This window comes from Pezoporus flaviventris, unplaced genomic scaffold (genome assembly GCF_033815535.1).
Source record: "Pezoporus flaviventris isolate CSIRO_AGI_PZ_B2104156 unplaced genomic scaffold, CSIRO_AGI_Pfla_v1 ptg000070l, whole genome shotgun sequence".
In the NCBI taxonomy this organism is placed as follows: Eukaryota; Metazoa; Chordata; class Aves; order Psittaciformes; family Psittacidae; genus Pezoporus; species Pezoporus flaviventris.
Window position 1 is genome coordinate 7,646,718 of NW_026892618.1, and position 24,917 is coordinate 7,671,634.

General features: G+C 49.8%; 1 protein-coding gene across 1 annotated transcript in view; it reads right to left on the reverse strand.

The window, feature by feature from the left end:
• The window catches only part of LOC133279001 (hydrocephalus-inducing protein homolog), a 106,759-nt gene that overhangs the window by 18,937 nt on the left and 62,905 nt on the right, over nt 1-24,917 (reverse strand). The window contains exons 31-65 of the mRNA XM_061472342.1: nt 24,477-24,613; nt 23,542-23,669; nt 23,263-23,454; nt 22,728-22,877; nt 21,397-21,636; nt 20,927-21,095; nt 20,266-20,457; nt 19,270-19,440; nt 18,431-18,604; nt 17,108-17,319; nt 16,513-16,665; nt 16,043-16,226; nt 15,425-15,566; nt 14,523-14,679; nt 13,160-13,786; nt 12,470-12,679; nt 11,855-12,060; nt 11,495-11,677; nt 11,127-11,246; nt 9,713-9,872; nt 9,435-9,607; nt 8,869-9,067; nt 8,138-8,237; nt 7,743-7,842; nt 7,100-7,268; nt 6,571-6,809; nt 6,124-6,238; nt 5,315-5,519; nt 4,731-4,966; nt 3,972-4,123; nt 2,849-3,041; nt 2,161-2,269; nt 1,317-1,577; nt 594-739; nt 41-256 (exon numbers count right to left, since the gene is read on the reverse strand). Coding sequence (XP_061328326.1) covers nt 41-256; nt 594-739; nt 1,317-1,577; nt 2,161-2,269; nt 2,849-3,041; nt 3,972-4,123; nt 4,731-4,966; nt 5,315-5,519; nt 6,124-6,238; nt 6,571-6,809; nt 7,100-7,268; nt 7,743-7,842; nt 8,138-8,237; nt 8,869-9,067; nt 9,435-9,607; nt 9,713-9,872; nt 11,127-11,246; nt 11,495-11,677; nt 11,855-12,060; nt 12,470-12,679; nt 13,160-13,786; nt 14,523-14,679; nt 15,425-15,566; nt 16,043-16,226; nt 16,513-16,665; nt 17,108-17,319; nt 18,431-18,604; nt 19,270-19,440; nt 20,266-20,457; nt 20,927-21,095; nt 21,397-21,636; nt 22,728-22,877; nt 23,263-23,454; nt 23,542-23,669; nt 24,477-24,613 — 6,520 coding nt within the window. The remainder of the gene's footprint in view (nt 1-40; nt 257-593; nt 740-1,316; nt 1,578-2,160; nt 2,270-2,848; nt 3,042-3,971; nt 4,124-4,730; nt 4,967-5,314; nt 5,520-6,123; nt 6,239-6,570; nt 6,810-7,099; nt 7,269-7,742; nt 7,843-8,137; nt 8,238-8,868; nt 9,068-9,434; nt 9,608-9,712; nt 9,873-11,126; nt 11,247-11,494; nt 11,678-11,854; nt 12,061-12,469; nt 12,680-13,159; nt 13,787-14,522; nt 14,680-15,424; nt 15,567-16,042; nt 16,227-16,512; nt 16,666-17,107; nt 17,320-18,430; nt 18,605-19,269; nt 19,441-20,265; nt 20,458-20,926; nt 21,096-21,396; nt 21,637-22,727; nt 22,878-23,262; nt 23,455-23,541; nt 23,670-24,476; nt 24,614-24,917) is intronic.

Sequence of the window (24,917 nt, forward strand, 5' to 3'; positions counted from 1 at the left end):
TTTGTAGAAGCTCAGTAGCTTTTGCTATTGTATTTCTTACCTTTCTCACAGGCCACGTGGCTGCTGAGTCCCTGCTGGCATCCATCCACTCAATGGTGTGCAGGTGGTCGTCCCAGTCCATCACCTCCTCTGGTGGCAGCTGGAAGGCGATTCTTACAACCTTACACTTCACAGGGTGCATTTTGAAGGCAACTGCGACATCTGATTTCAGGGTCACTGTGATGTCCTTAGCACAGCCAGCATGGAGGTGTCCCACCTACGGAGAACCAGAGAGCCACGACCAAACTGGAATCATTGGCAAGGGCAGGACTGACAGCAAAGGGACTGAGCTGGTGAGCAGCTGTGCCAGGAACCTGCATCTTACTGTGCCTTTGTCTGAGGTTTGACAGAGGAAAGTACAAAAAAAAGATGCCGCATCCTGTAACAGTCTTTACTGCAGGGCTGATGGCTGTGCCCCAGTAAAGTCAGGGATAGTATCTCCTACATGGCACTGGAAACTTCCTTTTACCAGTCTATGGTGATTCCCGCTAGCTCCCAGGAAACCACTGGGTAGGGCTTGAGCAACAGGGAAAGGCAGAGCTGTCCTAGCTCACCTGCGGGGAGAACTGGAATGGGGGGTCTACCAGCCACTCAAACCGCAGCACCTCCACCTTGCTGCGATTGCTGATCGTGAAGGTCACGGTGTAGGGTGTCCCGATGTGACAGTCCCCAAACTGGATGTGTTCCACTCTGGCAGCTGCTAAGAATAAGAACAAGAGATCTCAGCATGCAGTGAGGTCCATCTGACCCCTCACATGCACAGACATGCGTATATCCCACTCTTCCTTTCTCCAAACCTTTCTCCTTCTGGAAGATGCAGTTCTCCATCCTGCCACTTTCAGGAATATGCCCCAACACATCCCTAAACCCATGGCTGTGCTGTGCAGAGAGACAGCTGTACAGTATGCACTGTGCCTGTGCATGCAGCTGGCATTCTCACAGGCTACCTGGTCCAGTGGGCAACAGCACAGGCCCGGTTACACAGAGGACACAAATTACCACACATGGTCTTCATCTCAATAACTGACTATGGGCTAACAGACCTCCTTTCAGAGATAGGAGCTGAATGCTGGCATCTCTGACCCTTCCCTGCTAGCCTGCAAGATTCTCCATTGACAGAGGATCTTCCCCTGTGTTCTTATGTGTGGCTGCTCTGCAGGCTACAAAAGGCAACAGGAGCTGCTCCCAAAGGCTGGACCAGACCTGAGCTGTCACAGTGTGAGCAGATGTGTATTTTCCTGTTCCTTGCTTCATCTTAGCAGCCTCTCCTCTCTTACCCTCAATTACGTCTTCCTCCAGATTGCTCTCAGTGTTCTCCTCCTTGTTGTCTGACACTAGTCCATGGATGTTATCCAGCGTGAAGTCATCCTCGTAGCCTTCACCTAACAGCTGAATGCTGGTCTCTTCATATGGGTTGTCCACCACTGACAGGTAGATCTTCCCTTTCACACGTTGTGCCAGGGTGGGTTTGAAAAGCACATCAAACTCTGCTGATTCCCCTTGATGCAGGACCAGGGCAGCGGTGTGAGGCTTCCTGTCTACATGACAATGGAAATCAGAGACAAGTGGTAAAGCTATACATGGGGTATAAACAGGGGTAAGAGGTTGAAACTCAGCTGCCTCTAACTGCAGGCTCTTCCACAGTGTTCACAATGTTCTTCTGCTAGGTTCACAAGACTATAACACCACCATGCATATCACTGCTTAAGTGTCTTAATCTCAGGTTAACACCCAACTCTCACTCAGACTGCATGCAGCCAGCTTCTGCCATACATAAATCTGAGTCAAAGAGTGGTTTTGGCTTTTCTTGGCTGGCTGTGGGCTCAAGGGCTGCCTCCATTCAGACTGTTAACTTCATGTTAATTTCCCACATGCAGCAAAGACCTTGGTGCATTGACTTAGTGATAGTCCCCCACAGCTCAAACCACCATGTCTGGAACAGAAAAACTTCCTAAAACTTGATAGGAGGAAACCCTGCAAAGAGTCCACATGAAAAACTAGGGGTACAGAGCACCCCAGGAAAGAAACTATCTCTAACATCTGGCTGTGGTTTGGACAAGCCAAGAGTAGGGCAAACACTTTACCTGTGTGGATGACCACACTTCATGGTTATGAATTTACCTTCTTCAGGTGAGTCCTCCTTCATGTCTGCAGCTTGGTAGATACAGTGTGTGGTGGGCCTGGCTTTCAAGAAGAAAACTCCCCCTTCATCCAACAGGTCAATCATCAGCTGAGGAAAGGGAACACAGAATACGACCACACTGGTGTGGGTACAGGATGGCATGTGGATTAACATTGTACTGCTGCTGGTCTAGCATGGGAGCCCAGCAGCCTCTCCCTTCACACACAGCTCTTAGCATGAAATTCAAGTAAAATCAGACAGGAAGGGGAAAAAAAAAGTGTTCAGAGGCATTAGGATGTAATTAAAATATAACCAAAAAGGACAGAAAGTACTAAAAGTAATGAGCAGAATAAACTACAACTGAGATTAATTAAGTTGCAGTAAAAGAGGATCAAATACAATCTAATGTAGCTAGGACATCGTATGTGCCCACACGAGAACCAAAACGTGAGAAGAGAGATGGGGGAAAAGTACCCCACCAACTTTCTGGTGTTGTGTTTAACTGAAAAGGACAGGCTGATGAGAATATCGCATTTCTGAAACTCCCTTCCTGGAAACAGACATCCGTCAGTTGCTTAAAAAGAATTCCCAAGACCTGCTTCCACATCTACCATGTTTTCTGGGACCTTTTCTTCATGGAACAAGCACTTGTTCCCAGACCAGAGCAGCCCCATGGCAGATACTCACCTGGACAGGTATGATGCCACTGTTATGAAGGACTAGAGGGAGTTTTTCTGAATCACCCAGCAACAACTTCTTGAAGAGCAACAGAGGGTTCCCTCTCTTATTGTGAAGGACTGGGCACAGGACCGTCACCCGAGGCAAATTCCCATCTCCACTGATATCAAAGATCAGGCTTTGTGCTTTCATCGCTGCACGGCTGCAGAAGAGACAGAGGTGGAATCACCACAGCAGGCACTAACCCTTTTCCCACTGGGCAAGCCGTGGAGCAAGGCCATCCACTGTGTTTGCCTTGGCTGGTGCTTCTTTTCCCCATGACATAATTCACCCTCACCCTTCTCCTCCCCATCTGCTCAGGGCCATTCACAAGAGGAATGGCTGAAGAGCCAAAGCCTTCCAGCATAACACATAATAATTTCACTCATGTAGTACAACAGACAAGAAGCAAACATATGAGATGTGGTAAATGCACTGGCTGTGGTGATAGGAGACATATGCAAAAAAGCACATGCAGAGCATGAAAATAGTATGAAAACAAGAAGGGGAAAATAAATAACACCATTAGTACAAATGATTTCCAAGGACACTAAAAATTGCTCATTAGGGCAGAAGGCTGACTTATCTTGTCCCACTTCAGTGACCAAAGGTCTGGGAAGAGCACATCAGGGTCCCGGTACATAGGTCCTGGGACAGAGAGAATGGACTCCACTCTTATAAGGGGTCCAAATGCTCCTTTAACATAAAGTAACTTAATATACCCCAGGTATCTACATAGATCATATCATTTTACTATAAACAGGGAAGAAATAATGCATGCTGACTTTCCGGCATCTAATCTTCATCTAATCCCTTGTCTTTGGAAAGCCCCAACTCAGCTTTTACACATCTCGTTGTTTTTTTTTGATTCAGTCACTTCCAGTTGGCTACTTCATGTTTTACTGTCTTCATAATCACTCCTATTGGCTAAACTATCACCCTTATTTTTCTGCTCTGCTATATCTAGTAGTTACTGCCTTCTATAAAGCTAAGTTTACCTAAGGTGACTGAAAGCCTTAGGATTAACAAGAGGTCTATGCCCTCACACAGGAGAGGCAGCTGTCAGAAAGGTTCCCCCAACAGGGGGAGTTACCTTGCCCGGACATCAAGGGAAGCCTCAAAAGTGCACTGATAGGTCTCCATCGATTGGGGAGTGAACGCCACCGTAGCAAAGGCATGGGAGCAGCTGGGAATACACATTCGAAGAGGATCCACCTTGAAAACGTCACTAACACGGCTGTTAAGCTTGGGAACACCACAGAATGGGGTTAGGAGGAAGCATTCTTCAACATGATGCAGTGTTATTCATACATGAATCACTGGGAACAGCCCCACACAGCATGTATTACTCCCTCCTTCCTTCCTTGGACAGGCTCCTTCATCCCAGAGTGGTGATGACCTTGCATGGGGAGCTGCCGTAAGGGCCAGAAGTGCAAAACCTTGTTTTGTGCTCTGGGCAGTCAACCCAGCACATATGGGAGGTGGAGACTGCATGGAAAACCCTGCAAATTCTAGAATTGACCCTTAATGAGAAGAAAAAAAAACAGGGAGCCCAAGGAAATGGTTGCTTTGAGCCCAGGCACAGTCCAGTAAAAGACCCCATCTGAGCATGCTTCCAAGAGATGTTCAGAAGGGTTCAGGTCTCCTACCAAAGACCTAGAGGGGTGAGCCAAAACGTTGCTTGAGAGACACTGAATTCAACCCACCACCGCAGCATTGCCGCACTCCCCTATAGTCTGATCCGCACAGCGCTGAACTAGTCTGAGCAAGAGGAAGCAATGAATCTGGAGAATGAGGCAGGCTATCACACAGCCTTTAAACAGCAACAGTCACCTTGGCCTCTTGTCCTTACCTTACTCGAGACAGGTCTGATGGATAGGACGACGTTACAGGGGACTTTGCCCACATTGCAGATCTTGAAGCGAGCTGTGGCCTGGTGCCCAATAAGAACATCGGTGAAGATAAACTTGTTCTCATCTGTGATGAAGATGCCCTTGTCTTGCACTGTCCGTAGGATGTGGCAGAGGTTGTTGTTGCTGCAGATTCGATGCTCCTCAAAGATGGACTCTATGTCATCGACCACAAATGCTGCAAGCAGATCAGAGGAGTACTGAGGATGGAGATGCCATCCTCCTGAATTTATCTGAACCCTGTTGGCCTCTCAGAAGGCTTGATGAGCCCCTTCTGCCCAGGCCACTGCAAAACCCAACCTTGCGTGGGAGAGCTGGCTGTGAGGATAGAGCTCAGTCACCCTCAGTCTTAAAGGGTATTGGTTTCATTTTATCCTTCCATGCATCCCTCCCAGCCTCTCCTCACTGGCGCACTTGAAAAAGACTGGAACTTCTGAGGATTTTAAGATGGGCCTTCAAGGTCAGGGTGCCTCTCTATTCAAGCAGTAAGTTTAAGTGCTGATCAGCACCAGTGGACAGGGTATACCTGGGAGGCAGGACTCAGCAAACAGGGTATACGGGATGCCAAAAGGATTATCCGTGGGGTCTCTGTCACTGACATCGATGGACAGGAGCTCCTTGCATGTCCCCAGCGGCTCTGCACAGCACTCCACCGTGATCATCTGCTGGCCCCCAGGAGGTATGGTGCCAAAGCCTGGGTACACCGTGAACATGCCCATGGTGAGACGAGCCTGAAGAAAGAGGCAAATCAACAGCCTTACCTTGAGCATCCCCAGAAAAGAGCATGCCACTCCTTCACCTCCAGGCAGGCCCAAGCCCCCAGCCCCAGGGCAGGGAAGGATGACTCCATGGCTCAAAGGCAGCCCCAGGATGAAACGAACAAGCCAGGAGGAGCTGCAGGCTTGTCCTGAGTGAGGAGAAAGGAGTTTGGGTGTAAAGGGTGAATGTGGCAGCAGGGATCCTTCAGCCTCTTGGGGTAAAATAGGAGAGCAGAAAACTGTGAGAAATGATGGGAAATTGAAAGAATGATGGGAAGAAGAAAAACCAAGCTCATCTGATATCTGTGGACTGAGAGTTCAAACAGGAACATTCTGCATCTGTGGTATTCATACATTTATTTTGGCTAGCAGCTACCAAACACAGGACCTGTTCCCTTCTTTTGCCATGCAAGCTCCAGGTCTGGGCCAAGCATGGGACTGTCAGTGGGACTGAGCAGCTCCTGCCTCTGCTTGTGGGTGGGAGATGACGGCCCTCCATCACGTGGACCATGCCTCACCCCGTGGTGACGAGTCCCCCGCCTGCAGCAGTATGTGTTGGGGAGCAGGGACGACTCACCTGTGGGACAGGGTTTGGGTCCTTTTGCAACAAGTGCTTGCTTGGCTTGGCTGACAGAACCACTGGCTTTCCATTTTCACTCTCTTGGGAGTGAGCAGATTTCCTTTGATGTGCACTAAGAGGAGAAAACGGAAACATCCATCATGCACAGCTCCCCCTGCCTTTCTCAGAGGCTGAAGCTGGCCTTCCTTGCCATGGAGGAAAGCCTTCAGGCTCCTGGCTGCTCCCAGAGGGCTGCCTGCAGCACATTGTGCTGAAGCTTAAGGATAGGTCAGCTGTATCACCAGCTTCATCCTACACATGGGTATACTGAAGCATTTTTCTGCTCCCTGTTCACAAGCCTGTGATGCTAAAGGACAGTAACCCAGGTGTCCTGGCTGCCTGTCACACCCTAGCCATGCCATGGTGCCTCATCAGGCAGGAAGGATGGTGCAGGTCCCCTCTCACCTTTTCTTTGGCAACAGAGGGGCAGCCTGGTCTTCTTGGTAGATAAAGAATTTAAAGTCAAGGATGCCTTTGTTTTCCAGCATGAAGCTGCAGGTTTTCCTGGTGCCACTCACCATGGCACCAAAGCTGATGAGTGAGGCAGGGCGAATGCTGTACTTGCTGAACACAGCTTTTGCTGACACCCTCACTGGGATGATGGCAATGGTCTCACCTTCTTCACAGATGTGGGGATCAATCACCTGCAACCAGAGAATAGCTTGGTAATTACAGCAAAAAGGACAGCCTCTACCTCTGTCCCCTGATCCCAGCTCCCCATCAGCTCACCGTCCCTATTTAAGTGCCTCCTCCAGAGCCAGATTTTCAGCTCTGCTTAGGAAGCATCACAAATGGTTTCTGAAAGACCTTGTCATGTAAATGTGAGAGAGGATTCCCCAGATAAAGCCCTCCTTCCAGAAACACATGTCCTGCTCCCACTCCCCAGCTACCACCTGTAACTGTGTGCTACCACTGCCTGGCCCAGGCAGCTCACCTGGCACTGTAGGATGGGTTTGCTCTCAATGCTAAGTTCCGTCTTAGGGTGGAAGAGCAGCTGGACCTGCGCAGAGTGCTCGGAGCTAGCCAACACGCCCCTCTGTGGCTGGACAGTGAAGTGGGATGCCAAGTCAGGTATGCTGGTATGTGTGGTTTCCAGCTTGAAACTGGGAGAAGGAACAAAACCGCTGCAGCTGAAAGTCCAGAGGCCTCCAGCACAGCAAGGACATTGCGTATCACCATAAAAAAACATCAAGAGAAAAGAGTCCTGCTCTGCTTGGGGATTCCCAAATCTTGACACACAGTGCAGACAATCATGAGTGTTGCAAGCTAACCCTGACACTGCATTTTTTCATTCCCTCCTGTAAAGAGTCTCACTAAGAGGGATGAGCCACCCATAACAGAATGCAACAACCCTCAGCAATGAGTGGCTTATATTTTGGGTTCTCTCCTTCTGGTTCTTGCTGAGCTGTGAACTGTTTGGCTGGATTCTCTATTAAAATATTTGAGATCAGAGAGCCCAGGTTTTGTATTTACTCAGACCATGACATAGCCAAACATAGGAACAGGTTCTAGTCATGGGCAAAAGGAGAAGGCAGATGGTGGCACCATGCATTCACAGAGCAGGCAGCTGGACCCACCTGTACGCAATCTCGTACTTCCCTTTATTCCTCAGAGTCAGCACTTCCTTTGCACCCTCCAAGACTTTAAGGATTCCAAAATCCACGCTGCCATCTGTACCTGCAGAAAAACCACAGAGTGAGGTAAGAAATGAGAAATATTTGTGATCTGCTGCAGAGTATACCAAGTGACAGGAGATATATCAATCTGCACATGAAGCTGCACACCTTGAAGCTCAGAGGTGAGCGACTGGGTGCGCCCTGGCAGTGTTTTACTCCAAGCAGCTTGCAGGATATGTGCTTTACAGATCTGTGCCACACTTATATGCTGTCTCATCCTACACACCAAGTGCTTAGCTTGCCTATGTGCCAACACAAGGCAATGCAACAGGAGTACTTTGGGGACATCCACTGACCTTTAGAAATGCTGATGTTCAGAGCAACATCATAGGCCTCTGCAAAGACTCGGATATTTTCAGTGTGAGCAACCCCCAGGTCGTTTTGTGTGTCTGAAACCTAAGACAGCAAGAAACAAATACTGCTTAAATCATTCTCCTCAATTCTTTTGGTAGACAACATATGAGTCCTTGTCTCTGCCAGCTGCTTCCACTGTGACCTCCCCCTGCTTGCCAAGCATTTGTGGACTCCCAGGTTTTCCTAACCTGTTCATCTCATGGGCTGACCCAGTGGGATTTGGCTGCAGTAACAAACACCATCAGCCCAACTCTGCTCTCCTACAGCAGGAAATTCTGCTGCTAAAGCACCATGTCAGGCATGTAAAAACAACTATGAGAAGTGTAAGTTGTCCCAGAGCAGGTGGCATTGATCCAATCAACCCTCTCCTCTTCAATCACTCAGCATCCTCACCAAAATGTAGCTTCTAAACCATGCAGAGCAACATTCCAAGGTGAAGGTTTGCTGCTCAATGTTAACAACCCCAGACAGACTCCAAGAAGGGTTCAGGGAGCATGTCAAAGTCTGGACAACCAGGGCCTGGTTACCCAGCAATGCAGGCAGAAAGAAATCTCATGAAGGCTCATCATTTTGCTCTCTCTGAAGAGTACCCTTCAAGCACAGTCTCCATCCCTAAGTGCACAGACCTGATCACTCCACCCTGCTTTGGCAGGGAGGCCATAGTCCCCCTCACCTCTAGTCGGATCGTCTTCTTAATGCTGAGAGCCTTCATAGGCTTAAAATATAAATGCACGCCAAACTCCGTGCAGGGACCAATGATGCCTTCAGCTTGAGACACAGAGAAGTCCTTGCCAAGGTTCTCCAGCCCACTGAGTCGCCAGGCCACAGGCAGTGGGGTGCAGTTTTGCAGGACCAGGGTCTTGCTGTCCCTCCTGCAGAGACCAGACAACACTCAGGACTGGCTGCTTGACTGGCATGCCAGCCTTGCAATTGAATGCAGCTTGGAGCAGCCTCATCCCCACATCCAAAACCATTGTTAAACATTTTTCCTTTGCCACAAGTCCCAGAGGTGAGGTCCTTGGGGAGACCTGGGTGCTCCAGGATGCCCATTGCACAGCACTGCTGGGCACTACAGAGCTTGTGGAAGTCATGAGATATCCAAGGCAGCAAGGAATGGTGAGCAAGAGAAGAAGCAGCCAGCCTCCCATCTGAGTGGCCACAGAGCCAGCAAAAGAAGCTGGAAGGGAGCTGGCTAACAGCTCATGTCCCCAGCAGAACTTGTGGGGTGGGATGACTGACCTGTGCAGCAGCAGCCTGTCGAAATGCAACTGCCTGGGGCTGACCCTCAGCTCCACCTGCACCCCCTGGCAGCACAGGTGGAACACCACCGGCTCTGGGTTGCCATTAATGGAGCAGATGAGATTGTCTTCCATGAGGCCAGCTGAAGTGGGGTATGCCCAAACGCTCAGCTCCTGGTTCCATCCCCACAAAAAGAAACACAGAAGAGCATTCAGTGAGCAGGAGGAACAGGTCCTGGGCACTTCTACCTGTGCTTGCCCTATCTACCCATCTCCTACCTGCTTCTCATTTGGTTTCAGCTTCATGCTGGGAGGGTCTAAAAGGAATGTGTCCGCTTTGAGATCATGCTCAAAGCAGAAATGCACCTCTGCTTCCAAGGCAGTGATGTTGAGGATGGTGATCTTCTCACAGTTGCTAGGATGGGGCAATGCCTTGTACCTGTCCACAAGAGGGGAAAAGGCTGTTGAGGTGACCACCGCCCTTGAAACACACTGAGGAAAGCACCATGTCCTGGCAGCAGGAGGCCTCACTGGAAGACCATAGTCTAACAAGCTGGCTAAGGATCACTTCCAGGGGCATATTGCACAGCCTGTGTCTTCATCCTTGTGCTACTTTGATGTCTGCCCTATACTTGGTGCCTCCATCCCAGAAGCCTGATGATGCACAGGCCACTTAAAGAGCATTTTACAAAATACCAATTCAAAGACAAAAATAAAGGTACACCAGGCACATGGGTTCTTCCCCCTTCTTTGTTAGATTTCCTTCCCTGCAGGGTATAAAGAAATGCTTTTGAAAAAGGTTTCTAAAACAGTTTAGCTTATCTCTTTCAAACAAGTAATGAAACTGCCTTGTATTTAATGGGTTAGCTCAAAGCCAGAGGGAAGGAAACAGAAAGGATTCATTCCCAAGAGGAATGCTAAATTCAACAATGTCCCCCCTCTCAGGTGTGAAACAGAATCTGGAGGTAAAGGACTAAGAACATGAACAGAAACCCAAAAGCATTCATCAGCCTGGCTAAAGATCCCGTTTTCTTTTTTAAACTGTTTTTATTTGATTTCCTCGGGTTGGCAAAATACCATCAGCTCTGCAGAGCTCCCATGAAGACAAGAGCTTCGTTTCTAATATTAAAACAAAAGTTACATGCTACAATGGCCAACTTGTTTAGGCAGACTTTATCCAGCAGTGAGGATCAGGAAAATATAATTCCCAGTTTTATTTCTCTGTAGCCCACTGCACACCCTCCTATCCTCCATATTGGCAGGTCAAATCATAGTCTTACTAATATTACAGACTAAGGAATGGTTTACAAAACCATCAGCAGAATAATTGCTCATTTAGTGTATCTGTAGAACTCAAAGCACTCGATAAAAGCACCATAAAGTTCATTTCATAGGCGATAAAGCTGAGATGTGGAGGGGGGACACCAAGGCACCAACCAGGTAGGAAGATCAGCTCTACCTCTCCCCAGCTCCTCTAAGACCAGTGTACCTGTCAAATGCTCACAAACCTGTGGTCCTTCAACCCCATGTATCTATTTCCTGGGTCTCTGTCTGGGCCTGTCCTGAACTGTGCCACTGGGACAGCATGTCTTAAGCATGATCATGAGAGTACAAGGCCCTGGAGATCCCATCCCAACATCTCACTTTGCACAGCAGTACATCAGGATGTTCACAGGGTGCAGGGAGCACATACCACTCTCTTGACTTCCCACACCGCAGCGGTCCAAAGTGGAATACACCAGTGTCCATGACATACTGCTTGAAGATGATGTCATCATCTGCCTTGCTCTTCCTCTGGTGAGGGAACACCACCCTGGACAGAGAAAATGTCCAATGAGGAACTGTGAGATACTCTAAGTAGAAATCATAGTCAGAAAGCCATAACCATTACTGGTGGCTGAGGTACTAGTACTGGTTCCCAGTTCCAAGCATGAGAAGAGATGTTAGGTGGTTCAAGCAGCATGCTCTGCGCAAGTCAGAAGGTCACTGGGGTACACGGGGCAGTCCTGGCTCTGAGTTAAAGGGGAATCAGTGTGGGAGGCTCCCACGGACCATCCTTACCGTGGGTCCTGGCTGATGGTGGGATACAGACAGGTGCCCCTGCAGTGCAGCTGGTACAGTCGGTTTGTCCCCAGGATCTCAAAATGCAGCACCTGATCAAACTGGCCAACCTCTGTGGAGCTGAAGAAGACTTTCAGTTCTACCTCACCGTGGGCAGGCACTATCCACCGGCAGCTGCTCAGCCTGGTAATTAAAGAGGAGGCTTCAGATATGGCTAACAAACAACTAAGACAAGGAGGAGGATCATGGACTCGCCATCCCATGGAGGCACCATCAGAGGATCCCTGTGGCACTGGGGATGATGGACCTCATTTGGCAAGATGGCCATGAAGCAGAGGGATCACCTCCCTAACAGCTCACCTCCTAACGCATGTTGCTGGGGGTGGGACCATGTCCATGACACTTCGGTGCACCTTGCGGGGATGGGGAGGTGCTGCTGTGCCCCGCCCCTGGACACCTTTCCTGCCCCGGCTGGAGCCCTGCCTCTCCCTCACAGCCTCCCGGCTGCCCGCGGCTTTCTCCTTCCTCGACTGGCTCTTGGTGGGGGTGATCTGCTCTTCTGAGGTCTTAGCACCAAAGGGAGAGAGAAAAGGGAGAGAGAGGTGAGATCTGCCCCAAGACATCCCCTTCCTGGAGAGAAAGCTGCATGCTGGATAACAAACAGGAGAGAGAATTTAAGCAGCTGCATCTGAGCATGGACTTGGCCTTCCTCATTGGCCTTTGTTTTGCCTACACCACCTCTCCTTGCCCAGGACCCTCTCCTCGAAGTTGAGGGTATGAGGCAGTATTTTTTCTCTCTCATTTTATAGAATCATCCTATGTCTTAAGCAGAGCCGTCTCTTTTGGACAGCAGAAGTGATGCCTGCAGACATGGCACCCCATCACATTTTCACCGCCCTTCCACAGTTATCCTTTCCCATCCCATATGCCCTCCTTCATGCCCCCCCCCATCCAGCCTGGCCCCTGCTCTGGCACCTTCACTGTGCGCACAATAGGAACATCCAGGAGGAGACTTTCAGTTTTCTTTTCTTCTGAAATAGCACCTTCTGGCACAGCAAAGACGAAGTGCTTGAGGGCTTCTCCTACTGTGGGGGCTACCCGCTTCTCCGGGTAGTGGATCACAGAGTACAAAGTGGTAGGGGGAATGGGAGGCCCTGAGGGACCCAGCCCCAGGTCATCCAGGATCTAAAGCACAAGAGAAAACTCTGTTTATACTCCCACCACCTTCACCCTCAACTCCCTCCTTAAAGGCACTGAGTTTTTGGCAATGTTGGTGTTTTTTTTTTTATTTCTATGGAGTACAATGCTTTTTTATGCCCAGCAGGGTGGGCAGGCTCCAGAGCAGTGCCACGACCTACAAGAGGGACCTAGAGAGAAACCTCTTCCTTGAGTGACTCAGCTGAAGGAAGCAATGACCATGAGCTGCATTGACCTGGGACTGGGAAATTCTCTGAACAAACAGAATACTTGTACAGAGAGCACCCTCTCTTTCCACCCATCTGAGGGATGGTGAGAACCTCCACAGCCACATGGCTGCGGTGGACACATTGTGGAACATCATCAGTGGCCTGGACAAGGGTCTGTGCCATTCTTATTTGGTGGGACACAATGCACCAAGGCCCAAGGCCATGGCAGGCTCAGCATCTGAGCCTTGCAGGGCTTTACCTGCTCTGCTGCTGGCAGCCTGCTGCTCTCCAGGATTGTCCTGGTCACATCTTCTGAGTGCAGCACCTTGATGTCCAAGCAGGGCACCCCAACATGCTGGTCTCTGGTTAACCCTTCTGCACCTTCCCCTTCCAGCAGAGATGACTTTGAGTCCTCAAGAGCCTTCAGTTTTTCCTTCTCCAGGCGCTCTTTCTCCAGCCTTTTCAGACCTTCCTTCTCTCTGCTCTTCCGAGTCCTGTAGCTGGATAAATGTTGGCGCCACTGTTCTGTTTGTAGCTGCATCTCCTCTTTGTTCAAAGGGATCAGCAGGGTACCCTGAACCCTGTCCCAGGATGACAAAATATGGGTGACATCCTTCTGTGATGTCTCATAGATCTTAAACCTCAGGGCCAAGTTCTTTTCGCGGTCACTCTGGGTCTTGGTTTTGGTTTCCTCCTGTTCTGGGTCTGGTGCCACCACAGGGCAGACATCTGACAGGGGAATCTTGCTCTGCTTTTTCTTATCTTCTTTGTCATCTGCAACAGAGTCTGGGTGCTGCTTTACAGGTCCTTTCTTGTCCAGCTCCTCCGTGACATCCAACTGGTTGCTGTTGGGTGCATTGGTGTTGCCAGTGGATACATTAATGTTCTGGACAGGAGGAGCAGGAGAAAACACTATTTCAAAGCACTGACTCAAATGCTGTAGGGCACTCATCATCTTTATAACAGCACCCTAAGCCTTGCCCGTGCCCTGTGCTAGGTGCTCTACAAATCCCAATTCAGCACACAGATTGTACAGTTTAGCTCAAATGGAACCAAACTCTCCAGTGTCAGCCTGACAAGAAGTCCTGCAAACCAGCTGAGAAACAGAACAGCTTCAAACCCAGAGAACTTAAGACCAGTGTGGTCTTCTGGGATTGTTTCTGGCATGCTGAGCCTCCCTCTGGCTGGCTGACTCTTTGGAAGTCTGGCTCCTAATGAATGAACTAAGGCTTGGTGTATCTCCTGCCAGACATGTCAGAAGACACCTCATCCCAGACAGGTCATTGCTCAGAGATGGCAAGTTGCATGTGGAGTGCAGAGAAATGCTCGACTAAAACTATCTAGAGCTTTACAGTGAATGCATGGAGTTATCTGAAGCCATGACTCAAAGGCAGCATGATCCTAGAAGAGCAACTCTACCAACAAATCCATGGGAAAACACCCCTGCTGAAGCAGCAGTACAATCAAACACAGGCTGTTGCTTCCCAGCACAGCCCCACACTGCTCAGGGCCGGGTACTTGTCCCCAGCACTGCGTGTGGCTGCTGGCTTCTCAGGGAATGGTACAGTTCAGCGGGAAGGTCCACAGGCCTTTTATACATCTCTATAAACACAACTACCTACCTGCCCGACTCCAGAATGGCTTTTCTTCCCCAAAGCATTATCTTTGTCTTTTCCAAGCTCCCTCTTCCCCCGCCTAGACTTCTTTTTCAGCTCTTCTTCTTTCTTCAAGTGCTCTAGCTCCTGCTGGTGCTTTTTTGCAAGCACTTGAGCCATCTCCCTTCAACATGACAAATAGAAAACACCCTTGAGGGTCACCACCAGAAATCTGTGCTCACTGCAATCCCAGCTGGTCCTGAACTTAATTCACTGATCCTGAGGCCGGGCAGGACTGTTAGACTATCCCCATGTACTTCCCTCAACCTGGGGAGGCTGGGAACATCCAAAGTGAGGAAAGGTGGGAGGGGACCTCCAGGGCCAGCCAAATCTCAGCCCTGCTGTCATAAGGTCTCAGGTGGGCAACTTCTCTGATAAGGTCCACCTGGACACCTCCAGCACACTACTGAAGACTGATCCACCATTTCTCTGCACTGATGCCTGAAGCCTTCTCTTGATTTCCCAGTTTAAACCAGTTCACAAATTGCTAACACACACACATATATATATATATATGCCTGCATCAATACTTAACTTGGCTTACCCAGCCCTTCTCCCTAAGAATAGCCTGCTCCTTACTGAGAAAAATCCTATCAATCACAAAGCAAAGGCTGCAGTAACTCCCCTCCTGGCTCTGAAGAACCAGGTTTCCTGCTGGTACCCAGGTGTGACCAGGGGAAACTTGTGCTGTCTGTCCTGAAAATTGTGATTTGAAAGCAGACCCAGCAATCTCCTCCCAGTGAAACAAACTTCACCCTGGGCTGAATGACGTGCTGAAGTGCAAGCTCTGAGCTCAACAAAGGTCTCCAGAGTGGGCAAACCCTTTAGGGACACTATCCTAGGGAGTTTTCTATGCAAGGCTTACAGACCTCCTCTTCCTCTCTTGCTGGACTTGTCGTACATGGTTATTAAACTGAGTTTTCTGCTCCTCAGTGAGGGCATCATAGTCATCCTCATCCATCTCCCAGAGACGTGCTTTCTCCCTCCTGGCAGCTTCTTCCTGCTCCCGTCCTGCACAGACCAGAGGAGAAACCATTAGCAACTGCCAGCAGAGCTTTGGTGTTCTGGGGAGGCTATGAGGATTCACAGCCCTGGCCCGACCCAGCCTATCATCCTGCCAGGAGATACTGGGGAGCTCATATCCCTGCTCCAAAATGCAAATAAACCCCCAATCGCCAGTCAGTGAGTTCCTGTGCCTTGCCTGGCTCATGTGCACCAGTGCTGTGGTCTGCTTTGAGCCACAGTTATTGAGCCACAAGGGCTTGCACTTACACCCAAGCTTCACTGTCAGAGGCTAAGGTAAGTATTACAGCCTTAGCTCTGCTATATTTTAAACAACTGTGAGCTGAATACTGGCTGCACTGAGGCAGAACATGGATTAATAAAAGCATTACTTACAAGCTCTGCTGGTAGCCCAGATACACATGGATACTGCTGAGGGCTTTTGAGAGAAAAGATTTGGGAGGTATGGAGATGAAGAGTCTCACCTTCCTGCTCTTTTGCAGCTGTTTCCCTGGCTTTAAAAGCAGCATAATCTTCAAACAGGTTCACAAAATAAATATGAGGCAAATTTCCAACAGCTTTGAGAAGGCAGAGGAGAGCAGATGCTATGGTGTGTGCAAAGAGGGTCTCCAGGCCATCAAACACCACTCCCTGGTAGCAGTCACTCAACTGTGAAAAAGTCAGGAAGTCAGCTATTGCACATGTTGGGCTTCAGCTAGTCATTAAACACAAATGTCAAAGGACACCAGCCCTTGTGGTTCAAGGGCAGCAGCTCAGATAAGCTCTGATCTTTCACCGTGCACTGCCAACTTATAGCATCTGCAGCTTCGCCTAAGGATCCCTGCATGCAGCCCAGGACATCTTGAACAGCAGATACAGACCTCCTTCAATCTGAATTGTACCTTGCTGCCTGTCTCTCTGTAGGAGGAATGTCTTCTTTTCCCCCATGCCATACCTGCAGCCTTTCAGAGAGGATGGCTACCAGCAAGTCCTCAGGAAGCATGCAGCTCATGAAGCCCAGCTCTCCCGCTGTGCTGCCATTAATGCTCAGCCATCGTTGCATAGCAATGGAGGGAAGGGAAAAGGTGAGATGAGAACTGGATGAGCCCTGCAATGTTGAAGACCACAAGAAAAATAAACCACTTTGGAAACCCCCAAACAATTCCAACTGCTGGGCCTGGAGCTGGGTTTCTCACTAGTGGGAAACTAGAACAATACTGTAGGTCAGAAGCTCCAGGGGATGACCCTGGAGGGCACATACCTTGGCCAGCAGAGACCCAAGCCTGCAATCCCCAGGCGCAGCATCCCACGGCTTTGCCCACCCCTTGCAGCCACGTTATCCAGGACTGCACTTGACCAACAAACCGTTATGACCCAGTAGAGATTTTCTGCTAGAACACAAGGTTTTAATCCCACCCTGAGCCACACCCAGGTGGTGCTCTGTGCTCTATATCACCACACCAGGCTCTGGGTAGCATGGAGCCTCCATTGTAAGCAGCTCCTTCACTTCTCAAGGCAACAGGCATTAACCAGTGCAGATCACACTTCACCTGGGAGGTGGTGGGATCCGTTACACATTGATGGGATTGGGAAGTGTGGCTATCCATCTTTTTCTGGCCCACTGCAGTGCTTGACTGGCCTTGGGAACTCAGCCCATTAAGCTGCAGGCTGGATTTGCCCTCAGAGCTGGACCGGCTTGCACCTGGGTAGTGTGTGGCCTCAGTGTGTAGCTGCGGACTGAGGGACACCACTGCAGTTTGACCTGTGGAGAGGACAAAGGCTCAGTGGGGAGCAAGCAGAGCCCTTTCACCTCAATGGGCACAGCCCTGCACTCTGCCAGAGACACAGCACCCATCCCTAGCCTGCAGGGCACCAGCAGCACTGCCTTCTAGAAGCAGCTCCTGCTCAGATTCTATTATTAGCATAATAAAGAGGACTGTCTGGTACTGGATTTTAAAGCCAGAGAGTTTTTAATGCACAGCCCTGTGTCCCTCCTATAGCAAAGGCGCACGCAGGTGACACTGCACAGTAGGTCCTCTATGGATCAAACCAAGAATTCGTTCTCCATGACCACCCTGCACCCATCCTGTATTCTCACATAGAGACTGCAACATGCAGCCCTGTCCCAGCTGCACACCCTTATCGCCACTGGAGCTAATTCCTGGTGGGATAACCCCATCCCAGACCTTCCCCCAGCTCCCAGCCAGGTTCAAAGCTAAGCAATGCAAAACTTCCCTCACTCCCCAAGCCAAGGTCTGACCTCACCCTGCAGAGCCTGGAGCACCAACTGCCCAAAAAACCTTCCTGAAAATCTCCAGTTTCACATGGAGAACAGCTCAACACATATGAACTGTGTGACCTGACTGGGTGTATAGAGAAATCTCTGGAGAAATCTCTGCTATATACAGCATGTGTCTCATGTGAAATTCCTCTGCAAGGTTATTCTTCCCTTCCTTTTAGGAGTGAAGCCATACTCTTAAGTCAATCATCTAGTGCTTAATGAGCCACTTCAAAGGGCTTTTTCCTTGTTGAAGTAAGCAGTTCTCTCTGATGGCCACGAGGAGCGAGCTGGATTCAGCTTTGAGGAAATACAAAAACTTTGAGAAAGATACAAGTGTGCTTCACCTCTCTTACAGAAAGGAACATGCACCAAGAAGCCAAAGGCAGTAAAAGTGCCCGTCTGAGTGCTTAAAATATATATATATTTTTTTAATAACCAGAGATGCTTTAAGAAATTGTTTTGCATTTGTACATGCTGCACCCATGTTTCTGAAGAGACCCAAGGGCTTTCAAACTTCTTCTGTGGGGCAAGCACAAGTAGATGGTCATGGTGTGTTTCAAAGTGCTGCTCTGGGTCCCATGTTTCTCCTTACCAGCACCCTCTGTCTCCTGCTGGCTCTGCTCAATGGCAGCCCTGATGCAGAGCTCCCGGGCATGGAGCCCTGCCAAGCTGCTCCTGCTCGAGATGGCTTCTTTCACCACAGCGTCAATGGACAAGCAGGCAGCACCGTAACGCTTGGACAGGGCAACTGCTGCTGCTGTCTTTCCTTGAGAGAGAGAGGAAGACTGCTTGGTGACACTTTCTTGTGAGGCATGTTCAGCGACAGGATTTGGAAAGCCCCCAGAGAGGATTTCAGTTTCAGGGACAGTTGGAAAACAAGTGCCCTTTCTTTCAGGGAGACCATGAGGGTAGCAACTTGAGCATGGTTAGAACCATTGAATTCTACAACCAGGTGGATCATTTCCACCTCATGTTCAGCTGAGGACTTTGTCACTTGTGGTGACCTCAGGCCTGGGCCAGGACATTGTTTTGAGCCCTATCCACTACCCCTCAAGACCATTCGCTAGTCTGTGCTGATCAGAACTGTCTTGTGCAACGTCCGGGTATGGTTTAGGGGTCAGCATGGGCTGGGACTGCTCCCATAAGGCAACATGGACAACTAGGCAGTGTGGTCTCATGAAGCAATGGCAACATGACCACCCTGTCTGGGGGAATGAGAGCCTAACTGTATGGACACAAGATAAACCACACCACCTGCCCCAGCTCAGCGAAGGCCTGTGACCATTTCACATATCAGCAGAGCTATGGCTCACCTCACTTCACTTCAAATGGTCAACTGAGCACCATGAATATGTCCAACAGAATATGTCTCTCCTGTCCTGCCCCTCCACCCTCCCTCTTCCTTGCAGCCAAGGGCTGTGGCTCAAGTACCTGTTAGGGGTGCCCCATGGACAATGATGACAATCCCTCTACGGTTTCGGGCTGCACACCCTTCTGCAGAGATATCAATGCCGAGGTGACGGGCGATGGCCCTAAAGACAGGGCTCTTGTCCAGTTCTCCTGCGGCCTCCTTGCTGCTGGTGGTGCTTTGCCAATGCTCTGCTGTGCAGAACGAGATAGAAAAGTCAGTCACCTCCCTACCTTAGATCCTGACCATTCTTCCAGTCCCCTCAGATCCTGGGAGAGAAGACTGCTGACACCAACATCACACCCAAGGTTCCTTTAGGTTTGTGCAGATCAGGGTCTGCCCTAGATGCTGATGAAGGTGCCTGTTCAGAGTACTTGTCACCCCTGAAAGTGAGGTGGCAGAAAGAGGGAGAACGAGCATCCAGCAGTACCTTAAGAGACTGGACCAAATCTTCTTCCATGAACTGTCATCATGGTCTTCACATGGTCCTGGGTCCTGATGACCCAGGCAGGCAGACCCAGGACATTTCACAATCCTAGGGGGGAGGCTCCATTTGGGGATGAAACAATTATCCAAAAGCTGGATGCTTTAGGAATGTTACACCTTACACGGGGAGATCTGGCTGGGCTCTGAATTCACCACAACAGCATTTACAAAGAGCTCCTGCCTTTGACCCTAGAAGGTCAACAAAAGCCATCGCCACTTGCAATGTCATGTAGGACAAAAGGCGTGGTGTACTGCACCAGGAAAGGGAATAGCATCATCCTGATCCTAGCAGCTTCTGGGAGCAAAGTGCTTATTTGGCAAAACCGGGGAAAACCTCCCTGGCCTCTCACTCGTCCCTGCCCCAGACTCTTCTCAGGATCCTACAGATTTCATTTGCAAGAGCGGATTCAGGGTCTACAGGAGCAAAGATGGCACCAGCCTGCAGTGAAGGGATGCAGGTGACACTGAAATCCTCCACTTAGGCCCTTTTGCCACAATGAACATAAAAGATGTGAAGAGCTTAAGGTTATTACCTGTCCTGTGTCTTCTTTCAACACCTTCCTCCTCCTCTTCTCCACAGACAGATTTAGAGTCCACCTTGTTGGACTGGCTTTCATCAAAAATGGAGAAGGGAACGACTGAGCTACGAGTTGAGCTGGTGTGAATGATCCCAGCAGAGTGTTTTCCTCCTTGATCTGATGGGAACTGCACATCTTCAGTGTTTACTGAGGAAGAACACAGGGAAAAGAGGGTGAACACAGCCTGGCAATCTGCTCTTTGCCCTTCACCACTTTGTACAGCCACATGCCAAAGGTGGAAAATTTCCCAAGGAGGGAAACTGAGGCACTGAAAAGCCTGTCCAGGCTGTCTCTACCCTCAGGGAATTTTGAGCTTGTGCTTTTGTTGCTGGGAAGGAGCTAGTAGAAAATAGCTAGCGATATTAGACCTGGTCCTACTGGCGGAAGAATCTGTTCAATCCTGCTCTTTGTGATTGAGGGACACAGTCTACAACAGATACAAGCTTGCTTTGGCTGCACTCAGGGCTGATAGAGGCTGTGTGTTACAAGCCACAGACATTCAACCAGGAATTCCTCCACCAAGCTGGGCAACAAGCAGCTCATGAAAGCACGGGCTTTCTATGGATAATGAAGTCTGCTGTGTCCACACTCAGGACAGCCAATATCAAATCCTCACCATTGTCCTGGCCTGCTGGTTCCCCAGTCTTGGACTTTTCTTGCTCGTTGTGCAGCCTCTTCTGCTCTTCATAGTACTCTAGCACCTCTGGGGGTAAACTCTCACCCGGGGCACGTGGAGGCAGCAACAAGGTGTTGTGACAATTGTAATCCTTCAGCATCCGCAAGATCTGTGTGCATAAGGAGTAACCATATATAGGATGCATTTCTTGACCTTCATCACATGCACAGACCCTCCAACTAACCTATCTCCTTTCTCCCCAACCAACCTATCTCCTTTCTCATTCCTTCCTCCCAACAACACTGACTATCCAAGGCCCTCTACAGCCTGCCAGCAATGCTGGCTAACCCTGAAATGTCACCAGGCTTTGCCCTGGGGACTGCCCCCATATCCCTGGCAGAAGCCTGAGAATGCTAAAGCCCTGTGAAGCTATGGGAGCAGGCACATGGGGACCAGACCTTCCCTCTCACCTCCTCCTCAGCAAGGTACTGCTCATCAAACTCCAGTGAGTAAAACTCGATGGGGAACTGGCACGGGTTCTTCACCACCACTGTCCCCTCCACCCCACAGCTGTATGGCAGCAATGGTCCCAGCTCGAGCACTGGGGGGCTGAACTCCAGCCGTGGTTCCAGACCATGTCCCAGCACCTGCAGCTTGAGGTGCTGGCTGTTTTGGCAAATGTGAATCTTCATCTCACTTTTGTAGGTCTTCTGCAAAGACAGAAGTGCAGAAAGCTCCTCCATGAAGTCCCAGGTGACAGAGCCTCCAATTCAACCCTTACCCCAAGGTCAGAAGTGTTATCAGTACCTCTGAGGTGAACGGAAAACAGGTATTTACTTATAGCACAGGCTACAGCATCTGCATGCTGGCTCTGAGTAACTGGGATGAGTCCTGGTGTGAAGTGTAACTGGATATTTAGGCATCAGATGGATCTAAAATAGTCTATCAGATGTTTTTACCTCATCATGAGGGACCTTAATGCTCACGAGAAAGGTTCTCAGGGTTACGCTGCCCAGACACAGCCCTGGACTGCTGCATCAGGCAAACATCAGCTATATGAAAGAGGCAGATGAGCTATCACTGGCTAGAAATAATGGTTGTCTTCTCTGCTCAGTGTTTGGCTCTGGTCAAAGCCAGACACAAGACAGTTCATCTCTATTAGCAATTAAAAGATCCCTGGGACTCTTCCCAGGCATGGAAGCACTTGTGTTCATACTGTTACACACTGGCAGTTTCCAAGTCACAGTGGCCACAAGCAAATTCATCTTTGGGAATGCTCCATCATTTAAGCTGACTCCCAGACTGCATGGGAACATGCAGCAAGCTGGATCAGAGGCACAGGAACTGCTGGCAGAATACTGCTATAGGTATTCTGACAGTCTTGCCATAGCCAGGAAGGTGTCTGAAGGTTGCTTTGTTTGCTGGTACCAGCAGCAGGATTAGCCTAGACTGGCCCTTCCAGAGGTATTCCCTGTGAGCATACCAGATGCTCTGCACCAGTGTCTTGCAGCGTGCAAATAGGCCCACATAAGGGGGAAGATGATGGGAAACAGAAAGATTTCCCTCATCTGCTGAGAAGCAGCCACATGCAGTACCCCTGATGCTCTCTGTGTAAGCTCCCCATGGGGATTTCAGAGTGCCTCTCAGAATAGTGTGCTGCAGGGGAAACTGAGACACAGTGGGTACAGGGTTTGTCAAAATCTCTGTGTGGAGGCAGACCTCATCTCTTTCTCCCTGTGCTGGGCTCTCCTGACCATGCTGGCCTGCCAGACCTCCTGGGGGTGACACCTGCCAATCTCACCTCTTCTGTCGGTGAAAACCTGACTTGCACGTTACATCGCTGCCCTGGAGCAAGGGTTCCAGCCAGTGGCATCACCTCAAAGACACAGGACTCAGCCTTCAACTCCTGAGGCAGCTTCTGATGCAGTCCTACTGGCAAGCGTTTGTCCACCTGGAGCACAGAAACCAGTCATGTGAGGCCTCCTTGGTCTGTGAGGACACACCCTCTGTGGCTGCAGTGCTCTGAGACAATGTCAAGGTGCTGAGAGCATCCCACACCCAAACCAGATGTGGCCACCACAGCCTAGAACTGGAGGGAGAACATGCAGGCAGGGCAGGCAGTTGGGGAGGCACTGTCCTCAGAGAAGGAGTGGGTGAAGGTGGCAGAGAAGTAAAGCATCAGCTAATGAACAGCAAAGTGAATCAGCCTTGATCTCTGTCCTCAAAGGCTTCTACAAACAAGTTGCAGCCCAAGGCAGTCATAGGGGCAGAAAAGGCAAGAGAAGCAAAGAAAACCCAACCAAGAAGTCATGTGTTAAACACTGTCTGTGCTTTACCTTCTCAACAGACTGTTTCATGGTGATGAACCATTTACAGGGGATCTGGAGCTGATTGTGGAGCTGGACAGTTTCTTCCTGGCACTGTCCATGCTGGACAGCGGAGAATTCCAGTCTGTCCCTGGAGAGGCAGATGGATGGCACAGCCACATTGGCACGGAGGCAGATGTGAAACGTCGGGCCTCCTGTGACCTAATGAAGGACAGAGCATTCAGCTGAGAGACCAGGTGACATCTGCTGCTGTGCCCAACCTGCTACCTGTCCCCAAAGTTGTAGTACCTTGATGGGCAGGAGCACATCCACTTCTCCCAGCGGCAGGTTGGCACTTCGTGGGTCAAAGCGCACTTCGAATGTCTCAGTCTCACAGCAGGGCAGGTGCTTCACACGGTCCAGCCCCACGCTGAATCCTTGAACAGATGAAAAAAGCTGAGATATGTAAGCAACAGAAAACATGTTAAGGCCATATAGGTGTCATGGCTGTTAGCTCTGTGAAAGTCCCCTCTGCATCTCCAGAGAAACCTACTGCTCTTTCTGCCTTGTCACCACTCACGGAGAAAGGGTTTTCACAGCCAAAATTCAAGCTTCACGTAGTCACGTATCAGTTGAGGAGCTCCAGCAATTCCTCTATGAGGCATCTCAGGGAAGGAACTTCCAACTAAGATACCACCATCCTGTGGTGCTCCCTGGACAACAACTTAGAGGAGACACCTGACCACCTCTCCGAAACAGCAAGTCACTGTTTGATGGAGCTGCAACTTTACCTGAAGGCCTGTTTTGGAAGCCTATTTTGATATACCAGTGGATCTCGCAGGCTGTTTTCTCAGTTAAGGCTGAACATAAGCGCTATGACACTATGAACTCTAAACAAAGCACTTCCAAATCACAAAGGGTCCCATCTGTTTGCAACACAAGCCCACAGAGTGCACAAAGAAACTCAGATGGTGCTCACAGCAGCCAAGAGCGAAAATGCTGAGAGGCGATCAAGGTCATCAGCCCATATAGCCCCTTCAATGAAGTTTTAGGACAGCCACAGGCTGGCCAGGTCTCTGGGCACTGTGGTCGGAATTCAGGCTCTAAAGCACCTAGTGGGAGGTACTAAGGAGGAAAAAGCTATACAAGAAAGCACTCAAACCCCTCCCCATGTCCAGTGTCTTAACTAGTCTGTCAGAGACAGCTCCTTCAAGCCCACATGAAGTCTCTCCAGCACAGGCTACCTGTGTCATGCAGAACATGTCCATTGATGTGGAAGGACACGGGGAAGTGCCCGGTGTTGGTGATCTTCACAATGTGCGTGTGGATGTTACCAAGAATGACGTAGCCAAAGTCCAGGATGTACTCTGGCAGCTCAGCTCTGAAAGGAGGAGTAAGAAGAGTCCTTAAAACACAGCCTGGCTACATCTCCAAGAGGGCGGAAGATGCAAATACAGTGGATATTTCTGTATTCACTGCTGTAAAAACTCAACTCAAGCCCATAAAACCTAAGGTCTGATAACCTGGTAATAAGACTAGGTCATGGGGAGTGAAGGTCCTAGGTTTTACCAGCTACCAATGGGACTCAGTAATAAAATTACTTTTAAATGCATACTGGATACAGTTTGTCTGCTATGAAAAGCCACTGTAGTTAAGTCCACTGGACCTCCACTGGTCTCAGTGAA